Source organism: Maylandia zebra, linkage group LG19 (genome assembly GCF_041146795.1).
Source record: "Maylandia zebra isolate NMK-2024a linkage group LG19, Mzebra_GT3a, whole genome shotgun sequence".
Classification (NCBI taxonomy): domain Eukaryota; kingdom Metazoa; phylum Chordata; class Actinopteri; order Cichliformes; family Cichlidae; genus Maylandia; species Maylandia zebra.
In genome coordinates, this window is record NC_135185.1 from 10,460,091 (window position 1) to 10,481,554 (window position 21,464).

At 43.6% G+C, this 21,464-nt stretch overlaps 1 protein-coding gene across 3 annotated transcripts in view; it reads left to right on the forward strand.

The window, feature by feature from the left end:
* The first annotated feature begins 1,324 nt into the window (after window positions 1-1,324).
* The window catches only part of crybg1 (crystallin beta-gamma domain containing 1), a 45,753-nt gene continuing 25,613 nt past the window's right edge, over window positions 1,325-21,464 (forward strand). For all 3 annotated transcript variants that reach the window (XM_076877495.1, XM_076877496.1, XM_076877497.1), the window contains exons 1-2: window positions 1,325-1,745; window positions 18,918-19,050. In XM_076877495.1, the coding sequence (XP_076733610.1) occupies window positions 1,396-1,745; window positions 18,918-19,050 (483 nt within the window). In that variant the 5' untranslated portion in view covers window positions 1,325-1,395. The remainder of the gene's footprint in view (window positions 1,746-18,917; window positions 19,051-21,464) is intronic.

Below are 21,464 nucleotides of genomic sequence, written 5' to 3' on the forward strand. Positions count from 1 at the left end.
TTCAATATAATATCTATTTATATATAATCGACCATTAAAAAGCATCTCTTGTATAACAGGTGCAGGTCGTGGACTCCTGCATTGAGTTTATTTCAGCCCCAGAGGTTGGCACTCCGACTCTGTATGGGCTCATGCTGCTGCTGTGGAGGTCAGAGTGTGCGACACGAGGAAGCTGATGGCTTCACACTCAGTCATGAACTGTCCAAAGAGAGTTTCTTTGGCTCTCAGAGCAGGCGGACGCATCTTTCCCCTCTCTCTCCCTTATCGTCCCTGCTGCTGCTTCTATGTGTTCGTCTAGTCTCGTCTAACTCTAACCCTCAAAGAGTTTCTCAGTCTTGTTCTTTAAAACCTAAAGAATTATGGATTTGATCAACTGGTCCCGTAACGGAATTGACAGCTTCCTGGGCTTGGGAGAGCCCGATTGTCCTGCGGAGACATTTGCTGCCGGATACTCGATGCTCGGTTGGGTCGTGTGTCTGGTGACACTCTCGATGGAAGACATTGAACGACATCTACCAATTTGGAACCACAATAACAGAGTTCTGGCTGAACGGAGCTGGCTCAGACCCGGCTTATCGAAGAACAAGCAGCGGCTACAGCTGTTTGAAATCCCACAAGGCTGCCCGACATGATAGACGATTGGCTGTGAGTACTCAGACTGTGTTTTGAACGCCATATGGATACGATTGAGATATTGAGATAACTGGTGACCAGTGACGAACATTAGGCCAACTGTGGAAATTGGATGCAGTTGTTCGCACTAAACCCAAACATTCACCATCTTCACTCATGCAGCTATCCCACTGGCGCCAGCTGAAGGCCTGCCAAGGTGGAAGCTGATTGGAACAACAAACTTTCATATTTTTTAATTAGCATTAAAAGTTGCACTTCCTGTAGCATCCACCGGAGGCTCCAGCAGTGAGTCAGTCCCACAGTTTAAACTTCACAGCAGAAAGAAACACGTTCAGTCTGATTTAAAAAAGAAAAACCTGATTTGGTCTCTGTAGATAATTTCTACCTTTATGACACATGTTTGTTTATTTTTTTAAAGTCATCTGTTTAAAGTTCAACTTTATTGTAAAGTTTCAAACATATAAAAATTACAGTTGGTGATGGTGCCTACTTCCATCTTTTATATACAGTCTATGATAGGCGCGCAGAGAGAGAATAACAATAAAATATGATTTTATTTGAACTGTTAAAGTCTGAGGTGCAGTCTTGTGTTTTCCTTTTGGGGATCTCTTATTGGTTCACCTTTCTTCTACCTGATTGCGCGCACCCGGTGTGGGCACGTCCGTGCGCTCGCGGTAACCCGCTCTGCAGGTTCGCCCGGAGAGTCAGTGCCTGAGTGCTCCTGCAGCGAGCAGCTGTGCTCCTGCTCACACAGCGGACACCATGAGTAAGTCCAGCACGCTCAAAGTCCGGAAACTATTCAGCCTCAAATCACCGGAGAAGGAGAAGAAGGAGCTGAAGAGGTCGGGGTCCCTCAAAGATGTAGTGGGTGCAGGGACCAACCCCGCGGACATCCCGGGGGGGCTACCCTGGAGCCCCGGCTCTCTCAGCCCGGGAGACAACCCGACTCTACCCGGGGACTCTTCACTCAATTCCCCGAAAGAAAAGAAGAAACGGCGGCTGCTGCCGTTCAAGCTGAAACGGAAGAAATCCAAAGACAAAGACCGAGGAGGAGGAGGAGGAGAGGTGTTCTTCCCTGACACCGATGAGCTGGAGAGCTTCAGCAGCTACAAGTAAGCCAGAAACTTTCTCTGAAATTATTCTGAGCGTTCAGAGTTGAGCTGTAAGCGGAGGTCACACAGTCCGCAGTGATGCAGCTTTGAACGCGCGCTGATGCAGGTCACAGTGCCAGACAGTGTTCTGTTTAGCCCACATGTGGCACACACGGGAGCTCCTTACCCGGGTTAGATTTGCACTGTCCCACATCCATGTTTGTTTTTGTTTTTCGTTATTTCACAGATTCACGTGTTTATATTATGATCATGTTTGTGCTTTCCAAAATAACAGACATGTCTCTGTCCCACATCTGCATCTTTGGACACATTTGGGTCAAACGTAGTGGAGATTAGGCCAAAGTATGTCTGTTATCTGGCATCTGTCTCTTTAATGTTTTTAGATTTGCTCACATTTAGACTAATTTAATCTATTTGAAGATTTAATTGTGATCCAAGGCATCAGGGCAGCCTGTTGGTAAGCAGCCTGTACTGTAAGTAATGCTTGAATATATTGATCTTCTGTATATCGATCTAAAATCTAAATAAGACCCCCCGTGCCTGGCTTTGGCCCCTCACTGTCCCAGGACCTCGCTGTTGGTAGTTACAGCTCTGTGTTTGAGGAAGCGAGGGAGCTGCTGAAGTGAGCGTCTCAGAGTGGCTGTTTACCGCCTCTGGCGCTTTTTTGAAATCAGAACGCAGCAGCTCTGAGCTGAGCTAGTTTAGTCATGCACGGCTTTGTGTGCATCACCAGAAAAATGTCGAGGGAGTTAAACAGGCACCGCAGGAGAAAGGTGGAGGTTGTGTTGTAGAAATATGCAGATTTAATGGTTAACTGGACACACGAGGTCTTCTCTGTGTGGGACCGTGATGAGTGACTGACCTGTGCCCTCAAATAACTCATTCAAACTCAAACTCTTCAGGTCAAGGTGGGCCTGGGGTGGTACTGACCCCCTTGTACTCCAGCACTCAGTGGAATAAAACTGATTTTGCTTCATTAGCTAACATTTACGGAGCAGCCACGTTTCCTAATGCATGTTTATGGAGTTATTATAACACGGACCTTTGTCTGAGAGGATGGTAGTGAATCTGTGGCACCCTGCTGGTCTAGTTCTTGCTCGCCTTGAGGAGCTCTACGAGCAGTTATCCCCTCTGAGTCACTGCTCCCGGTTAAATTAGAGTTTCAAAGAGAAACCACTCGACCTCAAGTGGTTACGATGACTTTCCAGCTCTTTATTTAACCCGGATATTTCTGTTCTCTGTCTTTTCTCTTAAGCACGCTGATGGTTGGAGCTCTGAGTCAGTTGTTGTTGTTGCACATTGTCAGGTTACCTGCAGCATGTTTGTTGTGAGACAGTAATTAGAAAACATTAAAAACCTGCCGTGCAGGGCGTGACACGTTTACCTGTGAAGTCCAAATATAGATGGTGCTCGCCACATTGTCTAAAAAAGTACTGAGTCACTGAGTAACGAGACGAACTGAATAAAGCTTCATCCTGATCGTTGTTATGATGTAAACTAAATCAGGCTGTTCGTGATGCTGAGTGTTTGGTTGGATGATCAGTAGGATCTGATTGTTCACCATCAGGAGCTGAAGTGTTAACGAAGCCTGTTTTTGTCTCTGTAGATAATCTCAGGCGATTTGTTTTATAAGTCACCTGTTTAACTTGGAATAAGACTTGGGGGCGTGGCCACATTATCTGATCAATAACATGGCAGCTGTGCTAACAGACCTGAGCTCCAGTTTGTCTCCAACAGTCTCCATAACCACACTGATGTGATAAAGATGAGCACCATCCTCTTCGTCAGACCTGGGTATGGTGCAGCATCCGGCCCTCGGGCTCCGTGTGAGGTTAAAGTGAAATTAAGGTTCAAACATAATCCAAACCACGCAGCATATTAATGACTGACCTCGTGCTATGATGGATCCTCTCAGACGTTCTCTTGGCTGAAGTTTGGTTTGTTTTCATTGTCTTCTTCCTGTCATGTGACGGCGTTTGTCTCGTGTTGTCAGGGACATGAAGTTCAACCCCGTCCTCTGTCTGCCCTGTTCTCATGTGCTTATAGCTCTGTGGCTGATAACAACTTTGCACATTATTGTGACTCAGGTTTTCTTTCTAGTTCATTTTGAATGTTTATATCATCTTTACATGGAAACTATCAAACATCCTGCGAATCTCATAATCCTCTACCATGCATGTCTAACATCTGGAGAACAGAAACACTGATCGTTTTATTAGAGCTGATAGAATCTGGATCATTTTTAACTCAAACTTTGGCCTTTGGGAGCTGAATGTACTTGGACCCGGATATAATAATGAAGTAATTCCCCTGCCTTTAAATGAAGCCTGCACACCTGTCTCACAGGTGGATTCTGAAGAAGAGGGACAGACTTTGGTATTTTTCCTCTCGACACTAAAGCTTTCCGAGTTCCTCGTGTTTCTCTCTGACTCTGAACAGGCTGCGACTTCCTGCTTCCTCCAACCAACATGAAAGTTTCAAAGTGCTGCTCTGGTTACAGATTCCAGCAGGAATTCATCAGCACTCGGATACAGGTCTCATCTGTCATCATAAACATACCAGGGTCTGCACGGTGGTCTCACTGCAAGGCAATCTATCACTGACAGCTTCACATTGTTTCTGTAACAGGTGAAGAGTGCAGGTCACGTTTAGACGAAGGCTTCAGGTGTGGATGTCACGGCAATCCTTCACCCGGCTTTCCTCTCGGACTGATTCAGGGATTATATTTTATCCTCACATGCAGACATGATTCACGAGTGACCTGCATGTTTCCTCCTCATACATTCGTCTCATGTCTGTTTTGGGATGAGTTTTGAGGATCCACGAGGATCCAAAATCAGGAGAGGTTATTCAGGAAAAACAGCCACAGCACATCTAAGTTATTCCTCTGCTTCTGTCGTGTTTACATCAGAGGATAAAAATGCATCTATCCTAAAACCTGCAGCTGTGTACCTGCCGCAGTCACCACGATGTCTGTAGAGAGATTACACAGTCCTTAAGAATCGTAAACATCTCAGCTTATCACTTCCTTTCATCATGGCGGCGTTTTTGTGACAGCAGCAGAGCAGTGACATGATGACATGAAGCACCAGAGTCACACGCCGGCCTCTTCTCTGCTCTGTTTCGATGTCGCATTGATGCTGAAACCTCTGTAGGACAGATATGCATCACTGCAGTTATCCTGCTGATTCAGTCAGAAAGCTCCACCAGGTGTCTGTGAGAACTGATCTGTTCATTTCAGTTCTATGTTGGTTTACTGTGCCATACAATAGATGGACTGACTGTGAAGATCACCGATGTTGGCGTCTTGTCACTCTGGATGTGACAAATCGGCGTATCTGGCTGTGAAACTGGACACGCCTCCTTTTTGAAACAAAGCATAACCAAAACTTACTAAATGGATTCGACGTGCGGAGGCGTTTCAAACCTGCCAGACAGAAAATGTTCTCAGTCGTTTCTACAAACCAGAGAAAACCAGGGAGAAAAAGACTCTCCAAACACACTGAAAGCAGATGAGTTCTGATGGAGTCAGAAAAGCAAAGTTTAAGTTGAGTTTGATGTTTCCTTAAATATAAAAGAACAGTTTTGAAGGAATAAACCTTCTTTTATCTTTGCAGATATAAAAAGACGAGATCTAGATCCTGGAAAAGCATCAGGAATCAGAAAGAACTGAGCCTATAAACAGAATCAACAGTCGCTGAGTTATCTCTAAAGTCTTCTCTGTACATTTGTCTGTGTGGAGTTTCATGCTCGCAGCGTCCTGAGGCGATCTGATCGTGCAGACTGGATGAAGGCGTCACGCCCTTCAGCGGGAGCCGCTCGCACTGAGCGCACAGCTTGATGTGAGGGCGTGGAGGTTTGACGCCAGCGTGAGCGAGCCCTGTGGTCTCAGTGCAGGATTTAACAAGTAAACCAGGCCGATGCACACACTCGTAGCTGCTTGTAGATCGAGGTGAATTTTTGTGACTCATCAGTTTGTGTAGTTTTGTAATGACGACTAATCTTTCTGGGAAACGAGTTTGTTTTTTCTGTGTTTAATTCATCGTCACTGAGATGATTCTGATGTTTGTTGTTGTTTCTGAGGATAAAGATGCTTCTCATAAATCTGATCGATTTACTGGGACTAAAGATCTTTATCAAACATGACTGAGTCACCACCTCATGACTCGTGCACAGCAGGGATGTGCTCGGAGAGCTGACTACATCTTTAAATGCTGCTTTGTTTGCTCGTTGGCACCAGAAATACTCGGCTGAGTGTTTTACTGTTATTTCATTGATGTACATCAGCAGATTTGACATTAACAGCCAAGATAACCTGTGATGTAAGAAAATAAAGAGTGGTTGTGTGTCGGCTTTGTCAGAATAAACTGGAACATCGCAAAGAAACCAGAGCTGCTGCTAAGGTTAGCCTGATTCTGCAGGCTCGTGTGCGTGTTTGCAACGTCATACATGACACATGTTACAGAAACATTTACAACGATTGATGAAGAACTGATTAAAATTCCTAAATACTTTATGAAACACACAAATATTTAAAGTTTGCTAAATTTTAATGTTTCCTGAGAATTTTGTCTTTTAGTTTGATCAAAAAGTCATTTTTTTCTCTCTCATTTAAACAAATGAGCGTCCCTGCGTTCAGAGTTTAACACGCTGCAGCCAAATCTTTTGTTTTAAAGTTGGAAAATCAGAAGTTTGAGGTCAGTGTTTCCTTATTCTTGTTGATTTGCTGCATTTCTAGTTTGGATTTAGTTTTTCTCTCTACACATGGCACGGTCTGTTCACTGTCACTTCCTGCTCCTTCTTTTGCTGTTATTTTTCAGACTGACTGGAAGAGAGAAAATCGTAGGTCCATAGATTCCCTGCAGAGGTATCGATTAAGCTTAAAGGCTGTAATGTGTGTTTTTTTTTTTGTTTTTTTTTCTAGAGGAAGGTAATCCAGATTAGAAACGTCAGACTATAATTCTGACTTGTAGTAAAACCATCTGAACCTCAGATTTTACGATGTGTAAACCCTCAGGTGTACCCGAGAGAGGTGAGAGCGTGATTTGTGGATTAGTCAGTACATCTCGGTTCTGAGTTTTAAGTTTCACAAAATTGCTGTATCAGCAGATAGTGTTAGGCCACACCCCCAGCGAACACAGAAACTAAAACCGCTGCTGTGGACGCAGGGTTACTCACCTCAAAGAATCAGTTTGGGGTGAAGTCTGATTAGTTTCTCATCTTTTTTTCTTCAGTGATGTTAGAAATAGTTTCATGCTGTTGTCGTCCTTCATCCAAGGACGACAACAGCATTGGGTCAGTGCAGTACAGCGGTCGTGGTAGCAGCTGTGCTGAAGGCCGCAGCGAGCACTCGATCAGTGTGCAGATGATCGTTGGTGGTTCCCTGGAAACGAATCTGTCAGACTTCTGAAGAGTTTGCTGGTTGTGAGTGAATCATGTGAAAGGCTTTTGGATGTGTTCCCATCACATGTACTGCAGTCATGTCTCTTCAGGTTTTATCGATAGTGATAATAAATCACATATTTGCTGAGAGGGGATTTCTATCTGCTTTGAATATTAAAATTCTCACTTTGGATGAGAAAATATTTCCTCTAAAGGAGGAAGAATCAAGAGCTCACAGGTGATCAGTCGATGCTGTCAGAGGCTAAATCAGGGACTTTTTTTTTTCTTTCTAGTAAGGTCAGAGGTCACAGACGAGTGAAGCTTGAACCGTCTCTCCAGCTGAAAAGCGTCTACATGGTTGAATTTTCAGCCCTTTTCAATTATTGTACCATAATTCAGACTCCAGCATTTGCATGTTTTTCTTATACTGCATTTTATTACCTCCGACTTAATTTGACTGAAGCAAATCTTAAAGTGGGGAAAAAGTTCATAAAGCTCTAAATTATCACTCATAAATAAATATGCAGTCCTGTACCCAAACAGAGCAGGGCGATATGACAGAAATAGTTTTCACGATATACATTTGAAAATTTGCAATAACAATATAACTGATGATGTAATTGACACAAGACAAAATACTTTACAACTCCACAACTTTATTAGTGCAAAAAACCCCATCAATGTATTTTCACTTAAACAAGCAGCTGTTTTTTATGTGCATTAAAGTTATATAAAAATTTAACAGTGCAAATGCAAATTCGTTGCTGACAGTTTAACCAAAAGGCATTTCCAGTGGAAACTGGCCGACATATCCTCAGCATAACCATGTATAATATCCACAACACTTAAAAAGAGGTTATACACACACAATACGGTAATATTATGTTGAAGCACAGTACGTATCACTCCGCGAGGGTCCTGCCTACGATAGCCGTAATGCTCCGACAATCCATCAAGCGGTGCGGCTTCGTAGCTTAGCAAAGTCGTACTAAAACATTTGACAGATTTTCGAGCGCCGTGTACATAAAATAGTTTTGAGGTCAGTAAACACAACCAGAGTTCATACATAAGGCACACGGGATTATAAGGGCACTTTCGATTTTCAGAAAAATCAAAGGATTGATTTTATGTGTGCCGTATTTTCCAAACAACACGGTAATAACGTCGGCCCGCTAGCATGCTCTACCAAAAATAGTGCTTTGTTGTGTATCTGACGGACGAAAGCTAAACCAGTTCCACACCACTGAAGTTGCAGCATTTTTACAAACCAGTTCTGGTTCATCGTTTCATTCAACGATCCGCTTTCACCCTTCTCATTCTCCGTCGCCGCCATGCTTTTTCCGCCATGTGTGTATGAAAACAAAGGCACTGCGCATGTGCGTTTTACCCATATTCTATCACAATATCTCATTTTCTTATCGTTGCCCAACATTAAACCGGTGTTACTGTGAACAGCAGGATATGGCCCAGCACTAGTCCAAATATCCAGAATATTCCTGTTATTCCTATTGACTGTCTGTCAACACTGATATTTCTGCTCTGTATTAAACCACATTTACACTAACAGTAAACTACAGTACAGTAACTTACAGGTTTTTGTCTCGTGTATTCGGCTACAGTTGAACCTTTTCAGGCTTCTCCCTTCTGTGAACTTTTAATAGGTTTTTGTTTTGTTACTGGACATTTATCGTACCAACTTAATTTTGGGTTCATTTTTAAATGAGACAAGTTGAATAAATAAAATCTGATTAAATCTCACGTTTTTTTAAAGTTTCTATTTGGTCATTATTCTGTGCAAAAAGTTAAAAAACAGAAAAGAAAACAAGATTTGGAGGCTCAGACCTGAGTTTCAGCTCGCAGCTGAATGCATGCAGCACACCTGTCCACACCTGTTCATTCATATAACACTGACGAGACACAGCAGGAAACACTCTGTCACTGCGACTGGTGCACAACAATCTGTTCACATTATAAAATGTTTATATTGATTTAGATTGCATGGTTAAATGCTGCTTGTATTCTGAAGCATCAATGGTAGAACTGACTTATATGTGATGTTAGACAGTATTGATTGGAGCCATCAGTAAATGATGTAATGACACGTGGATTTTTCTGCAGTCATCTCTACAGTTGTTGTCTTTTCGTAATGAACGTATTGATTTCTGCTTCCTTACATGCTGACTGAGCTAATCTTTGACCCAGTTCTGATAGTGCAGATTGATTGGGAGGAAGAGGGTGATGAGGCGATGACTCGGGTTAGCTGAAAACAAAAGAATCAGCTCGTATGTCGAGGACGTCGCTGCAGGGAGCAGGCAGTGAAACGTGGGGCCTGAAACAGGTTTTGAACGTTGAGTAATACGTCCTGTTTCTGCTCGTAGAAAGTCACCTCTGTCATGTTGTTCGGGCTTCTGAGGAGCTCCATAAAACATGATTTGTCTTGACATAAAACCACCTTCTTAACCACTTTTTGACGAGCCAATTAGGCGGATATTGTAACCTTTGTTCTGGCCTAATAATGCAGAAGGTTCTGAGAAACGTCTCTTGTCCTGCTGCCAAACTCTATTGTTCATGAGGGATATAGGATCTTTATTTTAACTGACACAGCTGAGAGGGAGGAACAGCCGTTTGATCCACATTACATGTTTTTACATGATAGAAGAAGAGCTCAGAGACACATTTATTGACTCTTTAATTCCTTTGCTTGAGTATCTTTTTGGCCACTGGTCTGCACAACAGGTGGAAACGTTTTATTACCAACCTCGATGGTAAAGAGCTGCCGTAGCGAATCTGCTCTACAAAGACTGAATTGGTTCACCAGCAGATTGAGAACTATTACATTTCCGGGGCTGTACTGAAATATTATCACACATTTGAGGTGCGGTCAGGAAAATGAAGGCTCATCTTCTTGTCCAGGTCGGCATGATGTTCTTGTTCTCTGCACGTTTTGTTCGATTTAAAGAGCGTGGCTGCAAACACAGTGGTTCTGCAGACGTCTGTGGTAAAATGACCCTCAGCTCTGACCTCTGAATAGTTTCCTGATCAGTTTTGGGCTCAGTCACTCATTTCTGGTCATATTAAAGAAAACATGAAGCCCGTTCCCTGAAGTTTGGTGATTCTGGCTTTCAGAAAAGACGATCACCCAGAGACCAGTGGGGAACCTCACGGTGGTGATGTCCACCTTTGACAGGATTACTTGCCACAACGATCAGCTTCTCCTGCATTTTGATGCTAAACCAAACGAGCGCCCACCTCACTCATTCTGGATGTTTGCGGGAAGCGATTTGATTGGTTAACGGTAGCGCTCGAGTGTTTGAGTGAAAGCTGACAGCTGTGGTGGCGTTTGAAAAGTCTGTCTTTTCTCAACTTTTCAAGAAAGCAAAGAAACAGAGCCACAACCACAGGAGTCGCCCCCTGCTGGACATTCAGAAGAATGCAACCCTGAGAAACTGCTATGTTGGCTTCTCTTTGTAGACACTTTTCGTTCCGACAGCTTTCAGTCTGTTTAAGCTTTTTCAGCTCTTCTGGTTGTTTCCACTGTGACTGCTCGTCTTAAACGTGTTAAACCTGAGAGCTGAATGCAGAACTACAGATCGCTGCCTTTTCCCTTGGAGGAGCATCTGTGGTTAAAAGTAAGAGCTCAAGTTTGTTTATTTTGCGTAAGCACTGACACAAAACCAGTTTTGTAAAGGATACTGGACGGGTCCTCCATGTCTCTGTTCAGTCGCTGTTTTGATTAGACTACATCACCACGCCTGTGTGCAACAAAACAACATTTTCTGGTATGCTGCAGATGATAATGGTTTAATGCAAGTGAAGAGGTGGAGGTGTGATAGACAGAAGAAGTCAGAATGAATTGTTCTCATCAAAGGGAGATGTGAGGCCATTGTTCTCCGACCATAAATATTTTCCTGTTGCTGTCAGCATGTTGGTGTTTTCACAGCTTTAGAGCTGGATGGCCAGAAACTGTGAAACGATAACTCGGTTAAAACTCAGTCAGTGGAAGTGTGATATCCTTGGAAGCAGGAAATGCACCTGAGCAGGTTCTTGTGATTGTGCATGATGATGCTGTCGAGGCCATTGAAGGAAAAGACTGTGTTAATATCATTTTCCATGTTTCACAGCTCGCTGAGCTCAGCAGCCTGTTAAAGAGTATATGCTACAATCCCTCACCTCGATACAGCATCTCTGGATCAGTCTAGTGAAGCTTATGAGACTAGTGGGATTTCTAAATATATTTATATACTGCAGTGCTCCTCGACTCAATCACAAAGTAATCTAGTATCCACAAGTTCAGTCATGTAGGAATTGCTAGCAGCTAATTCGGCGTGCTGTTATTGTTGATGGAACATGAACAGATTCAAGCTAAAAACATGCGACTGAACTTTCTGCCTCTACAGCAACACTTTTTGTTTACATCCTCCAAAATCTTCGGATTCTAGGAATCAGCACATTCCAGGTGGAAGTGCCCGTCTGACTGTAAATAAATCCAAATTACTGGATTTTGTGTGCATATTGTTGCAAAGTGCGCTGCTACATGACAAAACCAGCTCAGATTGTTACAAAGTCATCTGATAAGCTGGAAACACGCCTGCTGCCAAAGTTCCAGCTTCAATAATAACTGGAACAACAACAGCTGCAACTGGTAAATCTGGAAATGCATCTTCACCATCAACACAACCTGCTTCTGTGAACCAGCATCAGCTTCACACTCCTTTGTTCAAGGTGTTGATAATGTTATAATGGCTCGATAAACCAGGAGGATTATTGGTGTAAATGTAATATTGTGTGGAGGATGTTTAGGTTTGTAATGTGGGATGGAGTGGAAGCTTTGCTTTTATTTTCAGCGTGTGTCTGTGTTTGTGTACCTGCAGCCATTATTGTTGTTAACATGAGCGATTAGCCTCTGAGATTGGATTAGTCGAATACTGAAAACATTCATTGTTTGTGTGATTCTGGAGGATGGATTATTTTAAGGAGGCTGAATGATGCCGTGTGTGTTTTTGTCTCTTTCTGTCACAGCTTGTGTGTGCTGTGTGTTGAAAGCCTCTCAGGTTGGCTGAGTGTAACTCCAGCACAAACACAACATTGTTGCCCTGTTTTGTGTTGTGTGAAACTGGAGTAAATATGACCGTCCTCCGTCCTGTGACACATTTGCTGTTGGACTTGTGTGACCCCGTTCATGAACACAAAGGCTTAAGTGAAGCGTGCTCTCGTGCAGCACGCCCCAGGACTGTAAAAGAAGCTGTTTCCAGCACATTTGAGATCATATGTTACTAATGCACAAAATCTATGTCATGTTTGATTGAGAGGGCAGGATACACTCACAGGTACACAGGTACGCCTGTTTAACTACTTGTTTGCACAAATATCTAATCAGCCAGTCACATAGCAACAACTCAGTGCGTAGAGGCATGAAGGCATGGTGAAGATGACCTTTGACCTATTCGGTGAGCAGCAGTTCTGAGGAAAACCTTCCTTGTTGACGTCAGCAGTCAGATGAGAATGGGCAGACTGCTTTGAGCTGATAGGAAGGCAACAGGAACAGATAACCACTCGTTAACCACTCGCACAACACATCAAACATTATGGGCTGCAGCAGCAGACGACTGCACTGGGTACCACTGAGGGTATAACAAACCCAGACTGGGCGATGGAAGGTCTGAAAAATGTTGTGTGCTGAGTTTCTGTCTGCAGAAACGTTTGAATGGTAAAGTTTATATAAATGATGTGATGGATCCATCCTGCCTTGTTTCAATAGTTCAGGTTGCTGAAGGTTGTGCAATGATGTGGAGGATGATGGCTCAGTTTAATCTCTGCAGCCTAACTGAGTGTTGTTGCTGACCATGTCCATCCCTTTATAACCACAGTGTACCATCTGCTGATGGCTGTTTCCAGCAGGATAATGCTCACTGTCCCAAAGCTCACATCATCTCAAACTGGTTTCTTATCTCTGAACCTTTGGGATGTGGGGGAACAGGAGATTCTCACCATGCAGCTGTCAAATCAGCAGCAGCTGTGTGATGATGTCATGTCAACATGGACCAAAATCTCCGAGGAATGTTTCCAGCACTTTGTTGAATCTGTGCCATGAAGAAATGGGGCAGATCTGAAGGCAAAAAGGGCTTTAACTGATACTAGAGGTGTACCTAATAAAGTGTCCGTAGCAACTGCAAACATGAGATGAGGCTGCCCTTCCCCAAAACAGTTCCAGCTGGAACCTCCCTTTCTCTTATCGCTCTGCTGCAGCGTTACGAAAGCTCAGACACAGAATAAATTCTGACTGTGAAAAAGGTGAAATCTGCCTTTCATGCATGTCGAAGCTTCAGTAACTCTGAGTACATAACACAAGCATGTGCATGCACAAACTCCCACCAAACTAGCAGAGTAAAATGAATCCACAGCAGAGATTAATATCTGTAATGTTAAGAAATACTGATCAAACCAGCAGCAGCTACTGAATAAACTAAACAAGGGATGGACAGGATTCAGCGGCTGACTCAGCCTCTGTTTGCTGTACGAGGGCTTTAATGAGTCACCGGGAGCTGCTGATGGAAGATGGACAAAAAGTGAAAGAATACAGGCCACAGTGGAGACGAGAGCTGGGCTGGAGCCTTTCTCCAGGGTGAAGTTGCCCAATAGAAACTTTGAGCTGAATACTCAGCTAAAGTGTGGCGAAAGAGCCGCCCTCTGCTGTGCTTCTGTTTGCTCAGAATAATTCATGTTAAAAGCTGATAGACGAACCCAAAGTGCTGTATAGAAATACAAACAGGCGCTTTGCTCTGAGAACCCAAACCAGCTGTTGTTTGTGAAATTGGCTGAGCGTTTAGGGAGTGCCTGGAACGACCGCTGCAGGCTGAATGTTTGCCAGACACGGGGCGGGTCTGCAGCAGCCAGTAAGCTGCAGCCGCTCTGCTTCCACTGCTGCCGTGGCGTGCAGGCAAAACCAGGCCAATTGTTTGTGAACGCATTCGAGCATTTTAAAGTGCAGACATGTTCCATGTTTGGAAAACGAATCCTGTTTTCACCCGTGCATCTCCGTCCTGCACAGGAATAAAATACAGAGAACACTTCCTCTTTGGAAGAAAAACTGTCAGTACGACGAGAACACGCTGCTAATAATGCTGACATGTTGACTTTGGAAAGGAAGGAGGAAACACATAATAATAAAAGCGTCTACGGACGTCTTTGTGTTTCTCCCCTTTCCATAGAAGGAACTCAGAAAAAGATGAAACTTTATCACACCACCGAAGAATTCAGAAAACCACAACTTCTGACTTGCTCTGTCATAAAACTAGCTTAAAAATGCAGTGCAGCATTTTTTTTTATGTGGTAAATGCAGCTTATTGTCAGTGTGACGAAAAGCATAACCTAAAAAGGAAAATTATTAAATATTTTATAATGATATACTAATTTTTAATGAGTAAACACAGAAAATGTAACTATTTTTAGATAAATATCATGGCTTGTGTTAAAATACAGCTGTTTTAAAGAGGTGCAGACATGAAACATACATCAGTATCAAAGTTTTGGTGAATAATTGCAACACGACTAAATTAACTCAATTAAACAAAAAAAATAATTAAAAAATGTATTATATATGATTAACAAAGTCTATCAAAACATCCTTTAAAAAATCATATCCAAAGCATCCGTGCGTTGAGGAGACGTCAACTAAAGCTGAACTAGGTCCGTGCAGTACTTCCATGTAATACCAGATTGTACCAGGAGATGGTGCTGTGGGCCAATCTAACTTTTATTTAACAAGCAAAAAGAAGAGCTTTTATTTAAAATGATGAAAAGCAGAGCCTCTCAAGAAAAAGATGAAGTTAAAAGTAAATATCAGGAGTTAAACAGCAGCAGTCTGAAAACATCTCAGACATGTACTGGAGAAACGCTGCCCCCTGCTGGTGACAGTTTCAGTTGAAATTTGCAGAGGTTGACTACAAAAAGCGTCTTTCACAGCATCAGAGTCTGTGCGCATGTAAAATTTAACCTGAAGTTTATAGAACAAGAATAGATAGTTCTTGTAAGTAATTAAACTTTAAAAATAATCATTTAAAATAAGCATGTTTGCATTTCCTGTGCTGATGAAAGTCAATAATTATACTCCTCTTAAAAAACCCTCCTTGTGGGTCGGGGGGGGGGGGGGGGGGGAAGCACTGGTTTGAAGAATGAAGCCTTTCTACACCCGCTCGACCTCCACCCGCCTGCTGTTTAATTTCTGCTGTTAATAAAATCTGTGAATTCTAACCCTGACACACTGACATCTGTTGCCTTGGTGTATTAACATAACAGCACACATTGTTTTTTTAACATCAGTAACAGTAGATCTTTGTCTGCTGCAACAAAGAGAAGATTCACACAAGTCGGGGCTGGTTTGTGCCGATCGCTGACAGTGTGGGAGACGCATTTTCACCCTCAAGTCATCCTTAACAGCATCAGAGGTTACACTCACTTTTTTTAAAGTAAGGATGCACATCTCACAGTTTCCCCTCTGTGTGAGGGTTCTTTGTTCTCTGACATCTGTTCACAGATTTTTCCAGCTGTGTGGAAATACAGGCAGGAGGTGGTGTTGGACTCGCAGCAGGCTGCAGAATGTGCAGGACACACAAAGCTGTCTCTGAACTCAGTCATGTGACCTGTTTTTGTTTATGGAGTCATTTTGGTTTAATTCGACTGAAGTTCAGCAGAAACAGGAGCACATCTGCAGAGCGAGCTTCCACGCTGTAGAAAACGAAGATCCTTTACATGGACGAATCAAACTGTCTCAATACATAAATATGTTTGAGGAACATGCAAAGTGTTGTTAGCAAAGCTGTCATGCAGCCGCTGCATGACAGCTTTGCTCATCATATGAATCTATTTATGGAGAGGACAAATATTTGACCTGCTTCTGTTTTCCCCCTGAAGGTTTCCTTCTCTGACAGAGTGCAGAGACCGTGAACAACCCTCCTGTTCTGGTGAAACCACCTCCAAGTATGTACATGTCGCATCACTGCAGGGCACATCTATCTGCTGCCGCAGTGACGACATGACAGCCAGTGAGTGAAATCCCACCGCTCCACGTTTTAAATCAGCTCTCGTGCTGGAGGCGAGCACAGAGGGGCTGCAGAGATGCTGCTTCCTCTCTCCGTCCACATGTGCCGGCACGATCACACTCGAGGATTCGGTTCCCAAAAGGCTGATTGGAGGCGGCACGTCGATGCTTGTCTGTTGATGAGATGTTGAGACATTTCAGGAAAAATGAGGAAACCCCAGACAGGCTGAGGCGAGACTGTTCAAAGGAATCTCAGTAAGGCTGTGAAGTCTTACCTGGACATTTTACTCAGAAGACGTTTTGCCTTGTTTGTTATTCTCGTCAGCCATCTTTGTAACAGCTCTTATTTTTAATAGTGATGCACCGATCGATCGGCCAGGGACCGGAATCAGACGATTTCCAGTGTTCTCGGCCCGACCGGTGACCGGCCGGTCAGTCTCACACGTGTCCAATCACAAAATAACAAGTCGGTGACCTTTCAGTGAAACTTTATAAAAATGAAAATATTTCCTGGCAGAAGAACGTGCTGATTGGTTTGGACAGTTTGTGGTGAAATAAAGTTTTTGCAGGTTTTTCAATGATTCATCCGTTTCCCCCCCAACTACCTTAAACCTTTCTAAGGTTTATCAATAGAAAGCTCCTCACAACAGGAGTTTGGATCAGAGTGAACAGATTGTCTTCATCAGACACATGTAACATCACCTGGCGCTTATCAAGGAGCGCTATCAGCCTGTTTTATCAGGTTTCACACCACAAAGAAATAAACATGGATCAGAGTGTGAAGCACAGACGAGTCCCACCTGCACAGCTGCACGATTCATTTTAACTTTATTTACAAAGACAGGAGTCTGTACATGACGACGAGGTCACGATACAGTCAGAGGTAACTGCACAATCTGACCGACAGACAACAAACTGAGTCACGTTACCTGATGTGAGTTCCTGCAGCAAGCAACAGTCAAACTCTGCCTCCTTGTGGGTTAAGAAGGTATTACAGCCACTCGTGTCCTGCTGTTTGTGTTTGAAACCTCGCAGTGTAGCAACTTTATGAACAGTTGTTGTCATTCGTTATTGTACTGCTCATTTCCAGCTCCATGTTTTTACACTTGGACTCAACCAGAGCAGCTTTGCATGAGTCACAGTTCAAAATAATCCTTCTTTATCTTATACTGGGCTTTGGTATTGCCCCTTAGTACATCCTCTGTCTGAAACAAGCTCCTCCCACTTTAAGCCAGCTGTCTTCTAGAAGTTTATTTCATCACTTAGCAGCCATCTTGGTAACACCTTTGGGCAGCTAAAGCACAGTGTCAAACTCAGTTTGATTCAGTGAAGAAATGAACAGATTAATTTAAAAAGCAGTTGTGAGCTCAGGACAGCTGCAGGTGCAGAAAGATTGTTGTGGTCAGATGATGTCGACCAGACGTTCTTTCACTGATCTGGAGCTGAACTTAAGTGTTAGACGAGACTTTGGGAGTCACATGAGGGAGCAGCTGAAGGCTCATCCCGTTCCTCCTCACACAAAGGAGCACATACCATCCTCCATCAGCATGATCCTGCTGATGGAGGAGGTCCTTTCCAGGTCCCCCCCCGTATGATGAGCTGTCTCCTGGCATCTCCTCCTCACTCTGCAGACTGTGCTCAGAGACACAGCAAACCTCATGATGACACCCATGGATGTCCTCGCCTGTTCCACCTGAGAGGCTGCAGGTAGCGTCTCATGCTGTCAGCAGCAAAAAGCAAAGCTAGAGAAAACTCAGCAGGGATAAAGAGAGCGCACACAATGGTTTCTGCCTCACTGTCCAGTTAGGAACAGTTTAACTGCCTTTGTGTTGCACTCTGATGATGGAGTCAAACTCTAAATGAAGACGAGCACAACACATGGAGGCCTGCTGACGTCCTGCACGACTGCAGCAGCGTTCAGTCTGTAAACGCTGCATGAAACCGCTCCTCCTTGAAGTACTTACATCTCCTCATGCCTCACACGTGCTCTACAATCCTCTGCGGCGCTCTAATTGCTCGGTCTGAGCGGCGTGCATGCAGGGAGCGAGCGTTCCTCGTCAGGTGTCATTTTTCTGGCTCGCCTGTTCGTTTGTTTAACCTCTAAAACAATCAGAGGTGTGAGAAGAAAACCAACACAGCAGCTTTGACGTGAAGCAGCACGTGTGTTTGCATGTGTGTGTGTGTGCGCGTGCATGGGTGTGTGTTTGCACTTGAGGACATTAAATAACATGCATACATGCTGGTCTGGTATGGTGCTTTATCTGTAGTGTGCTAGCAGGAGAGCTGTCATTATAATGACAGATGTAGTCATCGTGAGGTTTTAAGCAGAACTTTGACTTTTAGACGGGAAATTAATTTTAATCCTTCATGTTTTTAAAGTCCATCATTTTTCAGAGTAATTGGAAATCTTACCAGTGATAATGGGAAAGAGAGAAAGTGCAGCTGCTGTGCACAGCTGTTCATGTTTCTGTGGTGTTGTGTGTTTCAGGTGGAGGACAGCAGGACGTGATGGTGTTTCTATCACTGCGGCATGTTTGTGTTTACTTCAGCTAACTGCTGAGTTTGGGGTTCAGATTGGAGGATTTGAGGATGTGCTTTGCTTAGTGGTTCATCTCCTGGGACGTTGTTGTGTTTTTCTGTTGTGAAGTGTGTGTTTTAATGAACACAGACACACGCACAAGCACAATGAGAGCAGAAACAAAGGTCGGTGACATAACATCCTCTCCCCTCTGTTTCCTGCCTCTGTGCACCAGGAGCCTCGACCCCGACCAGATGAGCGTTTCCACAGAGTTCAGCTACCAGACCGAGTCTGACTGGACGTCCGTGATCAGCCTCGACATGAACGCAGCGCCGGGAAGCCCGATGTCACCCTCCAAACACTCCAAGGTGGGTCTGAGTTAATCATCAGAGATTACAGATGCATACCTACGTGTGCATAACGTCAGAGCAGCTTATATTCCACCCTGAGAGGAGAAGCAGATCAATATTAAACAAATACACAAAATGAATTTAACTTCACGTCTTTATTGAACTCTGTGAGTGCAGAAACTCTTAGCTGCTGACAATCACTCGGATTCTGGGTGATATTGATCGATCAGCTGTCGGCTCATAGGTCAGGGGTTTGTTCTTGTTGCTTCCTTTGGATCATCAGTTAATCCTCTCTGTGTAGTTTGAGCTCAGAGATGCTTCAGAGCTGGAATGAAGGTTTTAGTGTTTAGTTTTTTTGTCTCATCAGTTAGAACATGTGGAACATCCTGGTGATCGATGGAAAATCTGGGAGTCAGATCATTAGGACCTCTGCCGTCTCTCACAGGAGAGTGATCTTCTACACTTTCACTCCAGATGTTGTCAAATCTGCTTTTTTTTTTTTTTTCAGATTTTTATTTTTAGCCGTTTTGAGATTTTCTGGTTTGTTTCTCGGGCGCCTCGTCCATGAGGTCCAGATGAAAGCAGAGAAGAGATTATGTGTCGTGGTTTCAGCTTCAGCTCTGTTTGCATTACTTTACTGGTCCAGTTATTTAGTTTTTGATTTCTTGAGGCCTGGTTCTTAGTTTTTATTGTTTGTCCATAACTGTGATTTAGATGAAAATTAGTGGCTAAATCTGACATATTTACACACTGAATTTAAGTCTATTCATAGTCCTTTTTAAATAAACAGAAACATGAAGATGGTTCAGAGTTTATGTGACTCGATCAGCTGATTGATCACATTGTTTCATGAGCCATCATGTTTGCTGCCAGCTGACCGTGTCATCGTATTCAAACACGAGCAGATGTCTTTATAAATCGTCACTGTTGGTTTAATAAACGGCAGCACTGACGGCTCTGCGAGGGCATTTCCTCCAAATCTACCTGTGCAGCACTTCTTTGTTAGACACTGTTTTATTTAAAAATCTGCAAGACGTCAGAAAGTTTGAGACTTTGGAAACATAAAAACGGCAAGTTCAGACGCGCGAAGTGGAAGAAATGGATCAGAAGTGCATCCGGAGCAGATTAGCTGCATTAGCCGTGTTAGGCGGTCAGATTTCCTATGATTTTATCTTCATTGAAGCAGCAAACGGCGCTCGGCTGGATTTGACTGACTAACGAGTTCAACCTGCTGACATTGTTCACTTGGTAAAAACACAGCTCCAGTTTCCTGCAGAACATTTGCTGAGTCAGCAGCTGTGATAGTGGGAAAAGGAAGTGAGGTCGTTATTCAGAGCATCAAGGCGGCACTGCGTGGAAACACTGTGCATCCAAACATTCAATTCAATTTTATTTATATAGCGCCAAATCACAACATAAGTCGCCTCAAGGCGCTTCATAGATACAGAGAAAAACCCAACAATCATATGACCCCCTATGAGCAAGCACTTTGGCGACAGTAGGAAGGAAAAACTCCCTTTTAACAGGAAGAAACCTCTGGCAGAACCAGGCTCAGGGAGGGGCGGGGCCATCTGCTGCGACCGGTTGGGGTGAGAGAAGGAAGACAGGATAAAGACATGCTGTGGAAGAGAGACAGAGGTTAATAACAGATATGATTCAATGCAGAGAGGTCTATTAACACATAGTGAGTGAGAAAGGTGACTGGAAAGGAAAAACTCAATGCATCATGGGAATCCCCGGCAGCCTACGTCTATTGCAGCATAACTAAGGGAGGATTCAGGATCACCTGGTCCAGCCCTAACTATATGCTTTAGCAAAAAGGAAAGTTTGAAGCCTAATCTTGAAAGTAGAGATAGTGTCTGTCTCCTGAATCCAAACTGGAAGCTGGTTCCACAGAAGAGGGGCCTGAAAACTGAAGGCTCTCCCTCCCATTCTACTTTTAAATACTCTAGGAACAACAAGTAAGCCTGCAGAGCGAGAGCGAAGTGCTCTAATAGGGTGATATGGTACTACAAGGTCATTAAGATAAGATGGGGCCTGATTATTTAAGACCTTGTATGTGAGGAGCAGGATTTTGAATTCAATTCTGGATTTAACAGGAAGCCAATGAAGGGAAGCCAAAACAGGAGAAATATGCTCTCTCTTTCTAGTCCCTGTCAGCACTCTTGCTGCAGCATTTTGGATTAGCTGAAGGCTTTTCAGTGAGTTTTTTGGACATCCTGATAATAATGAATTACAGTCGTCCAGCCTGGAAGTAATAAAAGCATGAACTAGTTTTTCAGCGTCACTCTGAGACAGGATATTTCTAATTTTAGAGATGTTGCGCAAATGGAAGAACGCAGTCTTACATATTTGTTTAATATGTGCGTTGAAGGACATGTCCTGGTCAAAAATGACTCCAAGGTTCCTCACAGCATTACTGGAGGCCAAGG